This window comes from Gymnoscopelus microlampas, assembly GCF_963454915.1.
Source record: "Gymnoscopelus microlampas genome assembly, chromosome: 7".
In the NCBI taxonomy this organism is placed as follows: domain Eukaryota; kingdom Metazoa; phylum Chordata; class Actinopteri; order Myctophiformes; family Myctophidae; genus Gymnoscopelus; species Gymnoscopelus microlampas.
The window spans coordinates 52,808,306-52,819,326 of record NC_139944.1 but is presented as its reverse complement, the minus strand read 5'-3'; the positions used below and the strand labels follow the sequence as shown (position 1 = coordinate 52,819,326).

The 11,021-nt window shown below is 41.0% G+C and overlaps 1 protein-coding gene across 1 annotated transcript in view; it reads right to left on the bottom strand.

The window, feature by feature from the left end:
• Window positions 1-10,214, bottom strand: part of LOC311049190 (negative elongation factor C/D) — a 26,768-nt gene extending 16,554 nt beyond the window's left edge. The window contains exons 1-6 of the mRNA XM_084062683.1: window positions 10,043-10,214; window positions 5,510-5,622; window positions 4,118-4,227; window positions 3,127-3,236; window positions 2,147-2,254; window positions 874-1,026 (exon numbers count right to left, since the gene is read on the bottom strand). Coding sequence (XP_083918809.1) covers window positions 874-1,026; window positions 2,147-2,254; window positions 3,127-3,236; window positions 4,118-4,227; window positions 5,510-5,622; window positions 10,043-10,102 — 654 coding nt within the window. The 5' untranslated portion in view covers window positions 10,103-10,214. The remainder of the gene's footprint in view (window positions 1-873; window positions 1,027-2,146; window positions 2,255-3,126; window positions 3,237-4,117; window positions 4,228-5,509; window positions 5,623-10,042) is intronic.
• Between the last annotated feature and the right edge of the window lie 807 nt (window positions 10,215-11,021).

Genomic DNA, 11,021 nt, shown 5'->3' with positions numbered 1-11,021 from the left:
TCTGAAAAACGTATGTTTCTATATCAGTGGTGCTCAATCTTTTTCATGTCAAGGACCCCCAAAATTATATGTATTTGGCCACAGACCCCCATCAAAATATTTTGTTCCAGGGACCCCCAGAAGCAAATATTTGAGTTAAAAATGTTCGCTTTAAAAATATAGACATTCAAAGATTTGCACACATTTTCACGAGTTTTCAAAAATAGCAGATCTACAAGCTCATAGCGCGGCACTCGGTGCCGCGCTATGAGCTTGTATATCTGCTATTTTTGAATAGCCCAAAGTGTAAAATAATGCTTTTTAGCTCAAATCTAAAAATGACACAGTTCCAGGTCTTAATGGGTTAAGTCACACCGCCATTAACGGCACACGATTCCCGAGGAAGCCAGTCGATTTGACATACTGTATGGCACGAGTGTGTGCCGCAAAAACTGTGGGAGGAGTAGCGGGACAAAATAAAGTTTATCTATAAAAATAATAAGAAAGTCAGACAAGTACAATAGTCTGGTTGCCCTGTTAGGGCCCTGTTAGGGCAACCACACTAACAACAGTCAGAAAAAACAACCTCAATACGTTTTCTATTATAGTAGATGTACAAGCTCATCTACTATTTATGAACATCTTTTGAAAAATATAAAAAATGTTTGGAATTTTTTGAATAATGTAGTTTATTTTTATTTATTTTTACAAATCTTCTATTCTGGGGGTCCTTGGCATGAAAAAGGTTTTGAGAACCACTTCAACATGCTGGAATAGTTTGCACATTTTTTGGTTTATTGTTTTTTTTTGTACCACGGGGGGCCGTGTGTGTGTGGGCCGTGTGTGTGTGTGTGTGTGTGTGTGTGTGTGTGTGTGTGTGTGTGTGTGTCTTACTGCAAATTCTGGAAGGTTCTTCTCCAGGTTGTCTTCTCCTCCGTCCAGCAGGGTGGCCAGAGAGGTCCTCAGCACCCTGGAGAACACCTCCAGCTGCTGGCACGCCGTCGAGACGCTGGTGATCTCTCCCTGGTACCCTGCGTCTGAGATGAGCTACATGCACAACAACACAACACAACACAACACAACACAACACAACACAACACAAAGTCTCGGTGAGTAAACTGCAGAGTTGAAATAACAAAAACACATTTTACATTTACATTAACCGCTAGGCCATCGGCGCCCCGATATATATAGTCCGTTTTACAGCAGACCAGGGCTCTATGCTGCATGTCATTCCCTCTCTCTCCCGCCTTTCCATGTCTCTCTCGGTGTCACTATCAGGAAATAAGGCAGAAATGCTGAAAATAATTATCTTAAAAAATAACAATAACGCCCCCAGGCATCTCTCTGCAGATCCACACTGAACATAATATTATTCCTGAGAGGCTCAACAGCAAAGCTGTCACAGCTGACCAGAACACAGAGCCTTCCATCTGCTGTCAGTGACCTGAGGTCTCAATGAGCTGAAGCCCAGAGCCATGTATTAAAGATACATTCTATCTTTTACCTCCTTTTTATGAAACTGCAATGATTTTTACACCCGTAAACCAGTGATGTGTTGAAAGTTGAGTTGAGTCATCCATTATTAAAATGAACCCTTTCAATCCGGGGACGCATCTGTCATTTTAGATGTCTTTAGCTATTCAAAAATAGCAGATACACAGCAGATATACATATACAATGTCGATCTGCTATTTTTGAATCTGCTAATCTCTGAATATATATTTTTTAAAGATTTAGATTTTAACCACTTTAACATTATCTACTTTTGGCTATTCAAAAATAGCAGATCTACAAGCTCATAGCGTAGATAGCATAACTCAAATCTGTGCTTCTGGAGGTCCCTGGAACAAAATATTTGACAAATGTTCGCTTTAAAAAAATATTTGCACAAATTGTCAAGATTTTTCAAAAGATTGCAAGCTCATAGTGCGGCACTCGGTACACTTGTATATCTGCTATTTTTGAATAGCCCAAAGAAATCTAAAAAAAGACACACATTCTTTCCCGGTCTAAATGGGTTAACATTCTGTCAGACAGATGTGTCTTAAAATCATTTGTAATTGAGTTGTGTAAACAAACCTCTTTAGACATCTATATCAACTATTTGATTTTCCTTTTTATTACTGAAATAAAACCAATCTGTAGCGTTTGAGTGATCTCATACTTTAACGGTGAAGTTGAGCATCAGGCAGTCAGGGTGAGCCTCAGCCAGCTTGTAGAACAGGTCTCTCCATGTGGTGTGGGCGATCATCTGTTCAAGCCAAGCAGGCGTCTGAACACAACATGACAAACATTTAACATCGGAATCAAATCAAGAACATATTGGGCCTCATTCACTAACCTAGAAATAATAATACGAATCTTGTAGGAAAGTTAAAAAAATAACTATTTGACGGGGAGGTGAATTGAAATGTCACTTACGAAAACGAAATAAAAAGTCAAACTAAATAAAAACTAAGCTATGACGACTAAAACTATGACTAAATATACCGACAATTTCGTCAACAATTAAAAACTAGACTAAAATGTTAGGGAGGGTCAAGTGGAGAAGAGATCCAGTAGAACTAAGGCAAGTCATCATGGGTGCGCACAGACCCATGAGACCAAAAATAGTTGATCTACAAGCTCACAACGCTGTGTTGCCGACGTGTAGTTAGCTTGTAGATCGGCTAATTTCAGCATGCAGCTGAAGTGAAAATCATTTCGATGCCATCACGGCCTGCCAAAAATGTATTTGAACTAAAACTAGACTAAAGGTAAAACAATTCAGATGACTAAAATATGACTAAAACTAAATGGAATTTTATTCAAAAGACTATGACTAAAAAAACTAAATCCAAATTTGCTGTCAAAATCAACACTGGTTAGCAGTGGATCCAGTGGATTCAGTACAGAGATACTATCTGCTGGTGAAGCGGTTCACAAATTGTCAGTTGTTTAAAAATAATAGTTATTGTAACATTTTAAATTACACACAATATATTAGCTTTAAGATCTGGGGGAAAATGTAATACATGACGATCCAATTAGTTAGTTAAACAACCAAATCATTCAACTGTGAGATGTACGGTACATCATGTGAGATTAGCTCTTAACACGGTGAAATTAAACCCTTAACGTACATTAGGTTCTGAGTTCTCTCACCTCTCCTTCCACTGTAAAGATGGAGTCAGCTTTCTGGGGGTCAAAGTGCTTTATCAGAAGACTCTTGAGGTGATTCTCCACACGTTCCTGGACCTGAGCTGGTTCTACACCTGAAGATAACAACACCAAAGAAAAGACCTGAGCTGGTTCTACACCTGTGATAACACCCACAAATAAAAGACCTGAGCTGGTTCTACACATGTGATAACACCAAAGAAAAGGAGTAATTTTACATCATGCTGCTGCTGGGCAGAAATCTGTCCAAAACCGTTCCTTTTTTATTATTTTTATTTTTTAAAGTTTTAAAGTAGTGAAATAAGCTCACAACACGTCAAGATGCAACGCGTTGTGAGCTTGTAGATTGGTTCTTTATACTATTTAGAAACATTTTAATCACATATTAATTCGGTGGTCCTTGGCATGAAAATGTTTGAGAACCACTGGTTTAAACAACACTGTGAAACAAGCCCAAATAAGCAACTACACTTTAGATCACACATGGGCAACTGGGGGCCCGGGGGCCACATGCGGCCCCCACCTTCACTTAATGCGGCCTGCAGGATAATTTCTTTTTATGTCCAATGTATTTGTATTTAAGTTCATATAACTACATGCATTTGAAATTAAATAAAAATGTTACTTTTCAGGATTCCAATGAAAGAATAGCAATAAATATCAGGATTCCAATTCAAAAATAGCAGATCTACAAGTTTTGAGCTTGTAGATCGGCTATTTTTGTTACGTTTGTGTGACATAAAATGGCCCGACAGTATATGCAATGTGGCCCTCTGGAGTGAGTGTGGAAATATAGTGGTCCTCTCTCCATCATCAAAGTTGCCAACCCCTGCTTTAGATACAAGCCCCCAAAAAACGTAACCCACACAGCTACCAATATTTACAAGCCACTTCACCGAAAAACAATTCCAAAGTCGCTTACAATAAGCAGACTTGGCAACACTGGTTCACTACCCACCCCTGGTCTAAGTCTTACCCATCTGGATGAGCCACTCTGCCAGCAGGTTGACCGTCTGGGCCACAGCAGAATAGTTCTCAGACAGGAGCTGGATGACGTGTTCTGGAGACCCACCGGCCTGGAAATACCTACAGTATGAGCAGAAAACACTGTTTATCTTTCTGCTGACCCTTACTCTGTTGTTGTAGGGCTTTTTCCTCCTAATAGTCCATTAATCACTCAGTTTGTTCTTAGTCAGCCAAGACTATGTTAGTTGATTAGTCATTTTTATGCTTTCTTAAATGCATATATTTTGTAAACTCTAGATATAACCTTCTCATTCTGCCACTCTGTAACTTTCAATAGCCAGTAGCCACTAGGGGTGGGACGATATATTAATCAATATACTGCCGAAAAATATCGATATTAAATATATATATTTTTTATATATATATTTTTTTTGTGATACGTTTTTTTCCGACTGTATTTGTGTGATGATGATTTTGAACTGTTTGGTGCTATTTTATGTGTTTATGAATTGAATACAAGGACTATCGTGATATATCGTTGGTGAAATTTCCTGCAATATATCGAATATCGTGATATTATTGTTATCGGGGGCCTAATATTGCCACAGTGAGATACCCATATCGTCCCACCCCTAGTAGCCACCATGGTGAAATCAACATTAGGATGTTCAGACAGTTCTCAACCTCACCAACCTGAATAGATTGCTAAATAAGAAAAAGAGGTTGCGCATCAACAATGGGTTTTCTCAGTGGAGTGCTAGACCCAAAGTCCAGTATACACATCAAAAGTAGGAATTGAAAAACATCCCAAAAGGGTAGCACATCCAAAATGTCAAATCAATGGAGGACAAAGTACTCACATTTCTTTTTTTATTGGCACACACCAATAAACGAAAAGTGGAAATGTGAGTACTTTGTTCTCCATTGATTTGAAATGTTGGATGTGCTACCTGAATAGATTGCTCTCATCATGATTGTTTGCAGATAACACTATTTTCCTTTTTTTATTTATTAAATCAACCAACCTATAAGTCGACAAATTCCTGACTATTCCATGACAAAGAGTTGACTAATCGTGTACTTACTTACTCTGTTCAGCACATACTTACTCTGTTCAGCATATATGGATTCAAGATCCATACATTCAGTGTATGTATGTTACACCACTGGTTCTAAACGCTGGGCCCAGGGACCACCAAATGGACCCTCACAGGTCTGTAACTCTGAAAGTGTACTATACTCTCAACTCTGACAGACCCGTAAGGGTCCATTTGTGTACACTCAAGTGTACAAATGGAACCAAATGGACCCTTGAAAATGTGAACATGTTTTGAATTTCCTATCGCCCAGTTCTATTGGTACGGTATGTATGTACGACCGATCAGACGCATACATTACGTACGTTTTGAGGGTGTTGAAGACAGCAGGCTCCATGATGTAATCTTTGCTGGAGAACTTTGTGAGACAATCCTCTTGGATCTTCCCGTCGTTTTCTCCTTCTACGTAACCATCCTCCTGAAAAATAAAGTTAATCACGTTTATATGCTTTATTTCTTCAACATAACATCCTCCTAAAAAAATAAAAGTGATATACTATGTCTTTATATATAGATCAGGGGTCTTCAACAGGGGGTATTCCTACAGGCTGGGGGGGGGCTGAGTCAGTAGGATACGATAGCAGTGACAACACAGACGTGTGTGGGGAGGAATTAATTGGCATAACGGCTACATTGGGGAGAAAAGGGGGGTAACAAATAATTGGCTACTCTAATACAAAAGACAAAATAAACATCCATCATACTCTAGAGCAGGGGTAGGCACTAGGCAGCCTAAGGCATGGGATGGGTACCAACCTTGGCCCGGAGGGGACGAGCACTGGCACGCTAGCATAAGTGTGAGAGAGAGGATTTGTCTTTTAAAATAAAATAAAACATATATATACACATTATATAAACCGCTCACAAAATGTAAGGAAACTTGAATTTGGGCCATTATATCTCCCCTTTACTAATACCAATCAGTAAAGTGTTATATATCATTTTTATCGTTGATTAGGGCATTCATGGAATGAGCAACACAAGCAAACGTGTGGGTAGCGCCGAGCAAAAATGTGCCAAAATGGCCTGTTAGACTTTTCTGCTGACATTCAATGTTGTGACATTCATGACATTCAACGGACTTCAGGTGTGTGCCAGTCACAGGTGTGTGACTGTCTCACAGGTGAGTGACTGGCACCTGAACATGGGTTCTGCAACTTTGTTGAGTTTGTGTATGCTCCAAGCAGCAACACTGCCCCCATAGAAAGATGCCACTTTTGTCAGGATAAGGCCCGTGCAACAGGGCAAGTGAAGCTGGTGTTCCGTTATGCAGAGTGACAGCATTATTTGGTGTTAGCCCTGGTACCATTTCCAAATTTAGGATTAAGTTCTGTGAGACTGGTGAAGTCAACCTGGAAGACAACAACCCAGACCCCTTGCTTCACTGAGGAACCATAGATTTACAGGCAAGATTTGCACAACGGTACCAAAGACAGATGTCAAAGTTGCAGGGCCCATGCTCAGGTGCCAGACACACACCTTTGACTGGCACACACCGGCCTGCAAATGCTACCAGGGCTGACATCAAATAATGCATAATCTGCGTAACGGAACACCAGCTTCACTTGCCCTATTGCACGGGCCTTATCCTGAAGGGACAAACGTGGCATCTTTCCATGGGGGCAGTGTTGCTGCTTGGAGCATACACAAACTCAACAAAGTTGCAGAACCCATGTTGCAGAACGCAAAGTTGCAGAACCCACCTCTCAGCAGGTGTGTGCTGGCAGGTCGTTCAAAACAAGAGCGATTACCAGCAAAAGCATATTGGGTGATTTTGGCACATTTTTGCTCGGCGCTACCCACACGTTTGCCTGTGTTGCTCATTCCATGAATGCCCGATGCTAACAAGCTGTACCTCGTTGTAAAGGTGACTAATCACAGATAAAAATAATATGTAACACTTTACTGATTGGTATTAGTAAAGGGGAGATATAATGGCCCAAATTCAAGTTTCCTTACATTTTTTGAGTGGTTTATAAAAAAAAGTAGTTCCCTCACATCTGTCTGTAAATTACATCCTGCACATAATTCTACATTCATTCAAACTCCTAACTCTGACTGGGGAGGCAGTCTGGGAGATAGGTGGGTTATTGTTCTGAGTCTAATGATCATTACAATGTCCTGATGTGAAAGAAAATATTACAAAAGAAAAATAAGGTTAATGAATAATCAATCAAAATCGGTTGGAAATATTTCATTTTGATGTAGTGTTTCATTTAAATGTAATGTTGATACGGCACACTGACTATCAAGACAATTTAAAAAAAAATGGCACTTCATGTCAAAAAGGTTGCAGAACCCTGCTCTAAAGTCTGGACTCTAACCTTGCTTATCGCAATCATTAATCTGACAAATATTCTGTAGGTTTTTTTTCCATGTTCTTTTTTATAGTATTGTGCGCATTTGATTTGTTTCTTTATGCTTTCCTCTTATTTGAATTTTATTATTTTATTTTTATGATCTTTCTTTTTTGTGTAAAGCATCGGTTCTCAAAGTGGGGTCCGGGGACCCCCAGGGGTCCTTGGGGGGGTATCAGGGGGTCCCCAGCTAAATTAGTTAATATAGCGTCACAATCATTTTAACCACTTTAACCATATTGTATACTTTGGCTATTCAAAAATAGCAGATCTACAAGCTCATAGTGCGGCTATGAGCTTGAGCTATTTTTTTAATCCCTGGCAAATAGTGCAGAGGTGTGATTGTACAATGATGCTAAAAAGGATAACACAAAAAGCCCTGATGAGGGCTTGTTGTTTCCATTGTGGTCCTGTGTATTCAATTCATCAAGACTGTAGTAGTGCCCAAATCCTATACTTAGGTGCTACTGGTTGCCGAGGGAGTTCTGACGTGTGCTCAAATAATTGATGTCCAAAACGTCTGTGTAATTCATCAACAAATGATGTATTCTCTGTAGTTTGTAGTGCCATTCACTTTAGCATACAATAAATAATACATTAGTAAACGAACACACTGGATTACAGTCAGACCACCAGCTTCTCTGAACACAGTCGAAAACTGTTTGCCTCTGCCACTGGCAACCATAGATATAGAAACCTAGATACCTCATTGGCCTCTGCAGTACATTGGAGCAACCTGTATCGCAATACTTGTATCACTTCCGCCCTTAGTCCACTCATAGTGACTACTGGCCAATCACAGCGCTCACAACGCTTTGACTACTGGCCAATCCCAGTGCGTCTTTTCCGGGAATTGTCAGTGCAATGGTTCTCAACCAGTAATCCCCATAGACATATAAAGGTAGACGCCTCCTTCGGCTCTGAGGCGTCTGTATCTCGGGCGCGCACCAGCTTCCGCCCTTAGTCTCGTGCGTCACAGAAGGGGACGTTTGGTAGGCCAATCAGAGGCAGCTCGGGGTGGGTCTCTTGAGAACCATTGCACTGACAAGTCCCGGAAAAGACGCACTGTGATTGGCCAGTAGTGAAAGCGCTGTGAGCGCTGTGATTGGCCAGTAGTCACTATGAGTGGACTAAGGGCGGAAGTGATACAAGTATTGCGATACAGGTTGCTCCAATGTACTGCAGAGGCCAATGAGGTATCTAGGTTTCTATATCTATAGCCTCGGAATCCCAGCCTTTTTTTTTGTTTCAAAAGAAAAACGTCTGGGCGAACGGTGCAGGAACGATGGTCTTAGGACCTTGTTAACTCCTAACCAACCAGAGTGCAGAGGGGCGTCGCTCTAAATTTGGTGACGTCAGCCTGCTCCGTGCACACTGCACAGACCGGGGGGGGGGAGGGGAGGGGAGGCGGGGACATAGATTGGTGAAGCAATCGGAGGACGCGCCTTGCTCCAGGCGCCTGGGTTTGGATCCGCCCTTCGAGACCATGGATTCCTCTCGTTCTCTCAGTCTACTATATCTATGGTGGTCCCCTTCTGTGACGCACGAGACTAAGGGCGGAAGCTGGTGCGCGCCCGAGATACAGACGCCTCAGAGCCGAAGGAGGCGTCTACCTTTATATGTCTATGCTGGCAACACCTGCTGGTAATTACAGCCCTGTTAAGTACCTAGGCAACTTGGCCTTAACCAAGCCCTGCAGTGACATCATCAATTAACAAGCAATTAACAAGTTATCATATATATGGCTCAAATGGCTCTTACAAAGACATTTAAAGACATTCAATAACATACAAGAAATCATCAACAGCTATAAGCCATCTTCTATTATCAGTAGTTCTCAAAGAGAAGGGGGGTCCAGGGTTCCAAATTGGCCCCTGCAGGGTCTGTATCTCTCAGAGTAATTGTGGGGTCCTTGAAATTAAACCGTTTGAGAACCCAATGTTCTATAAAAGGAACCTTTAACTAATGGCAGCTTTCCTGAGCTATAGGCCAATGGTTCTCAAACTTTTTCCAGGTCAAGGACCCCCAAATTGATAAATATTTGGCCTCGGACCCCCATCTGAAAATTATGTTGTGCCAGCGGGACCCCCCAGAAGCAAAGATTTGTGTTAAAAATGTTCACTATTAAATGTACAAGATTTTTTGAAAAATAGCAGATCTGCTGAGCTTGTAGATCTGCTATTTTTGAGTGGTTAAAATGATTGTGATGCTATAGTAACTACTTTTGCTGGGGACTCCCTAGTAGAACCCCTCCCCAAAGGACCCCTGGGGGTCCGAGGGGTTCTAGGGAGTCCCCAGGTTCCACTTTGATAACCAATGAGCTAAGCTAGCACGCACACGCACACACACACACACACACACACACACACACACACACACACACACACACACACACACACACACACACACACACACACACACACACACACACACACACACACAAACACAGCAACAAGTCATGATAATATTTCATATATTTACCATATTATTCCCCTCCGGTCCATCCCAGTCTCCAACAGTTCCATAGTATTCCTCGTCCATCTCGACGGGAACATAAACAGCCTAGTTATTATTATTAAAACTATCAATGTTTACGTGTTTTTGATGTTTAACTGACTGAAGATGTTAAAAGATGGCCAGTTAGTTTAGCTTGTTGACCTACCTAGCAACAACAGGAAAATGGCGAGACGTAATACGTGCGTGACGTGATGACGCCATCACGTCGTATGATAGGCATGGGATTGGATCACAAGACCGGTGATCTGTCACTGTGCCCGTCTTGGATGATCTTCAAAATAGTGTTTGCACTTTCTTCCTTTTCGGACTGTACATCTACATTAACGTTTAAATGTCAAATATAAAGTTTTGAACCCATGGCCACGGATGTTAGAATTATGTACGGTTCCCCAGAAATACCCGTGTCGTCCGTATTGTTCAATAAAAAGCATTTAAATCCAATTGGTGGCCATTTTCTCCATATGCTTTCGACTACGCGACCCTATCGGCTGGGAGGTGTATTGCACTCTGATACATTATAGCTCTATGAGGATATGTACGGTAGCCTGACACTCAGCCTGAATTTTCATTTCGTTTCACTCCACATTCAGAATCGCCTGAACATATTTTTTTAATGGGCATGGCTAGCGATTCACGGGCTGGAGCCAGGCTATATGTACGGACCAAAAAGGGAGAAAGTGCAAACACTATTTTAAAGATCATCCAAGTCTTGTATCAAGGCTAGTCATATGATAACGTTTAGACGTTTATATATTGTACTTTGTACTCCACTACATTTATTTGACAGCTTTAGTTAAGTTACTTTGCAGATTTAGATTATTAATAACGAATCAGATTATTAATCAAAAGTCTTCAAAACAAAAAATAGGCTATTTGGTAGAAGGATGCAAGAAGAGTGGGCACTAAGGAAGAAAATAAAACATTTGAAAATTGGTCTTTAAGT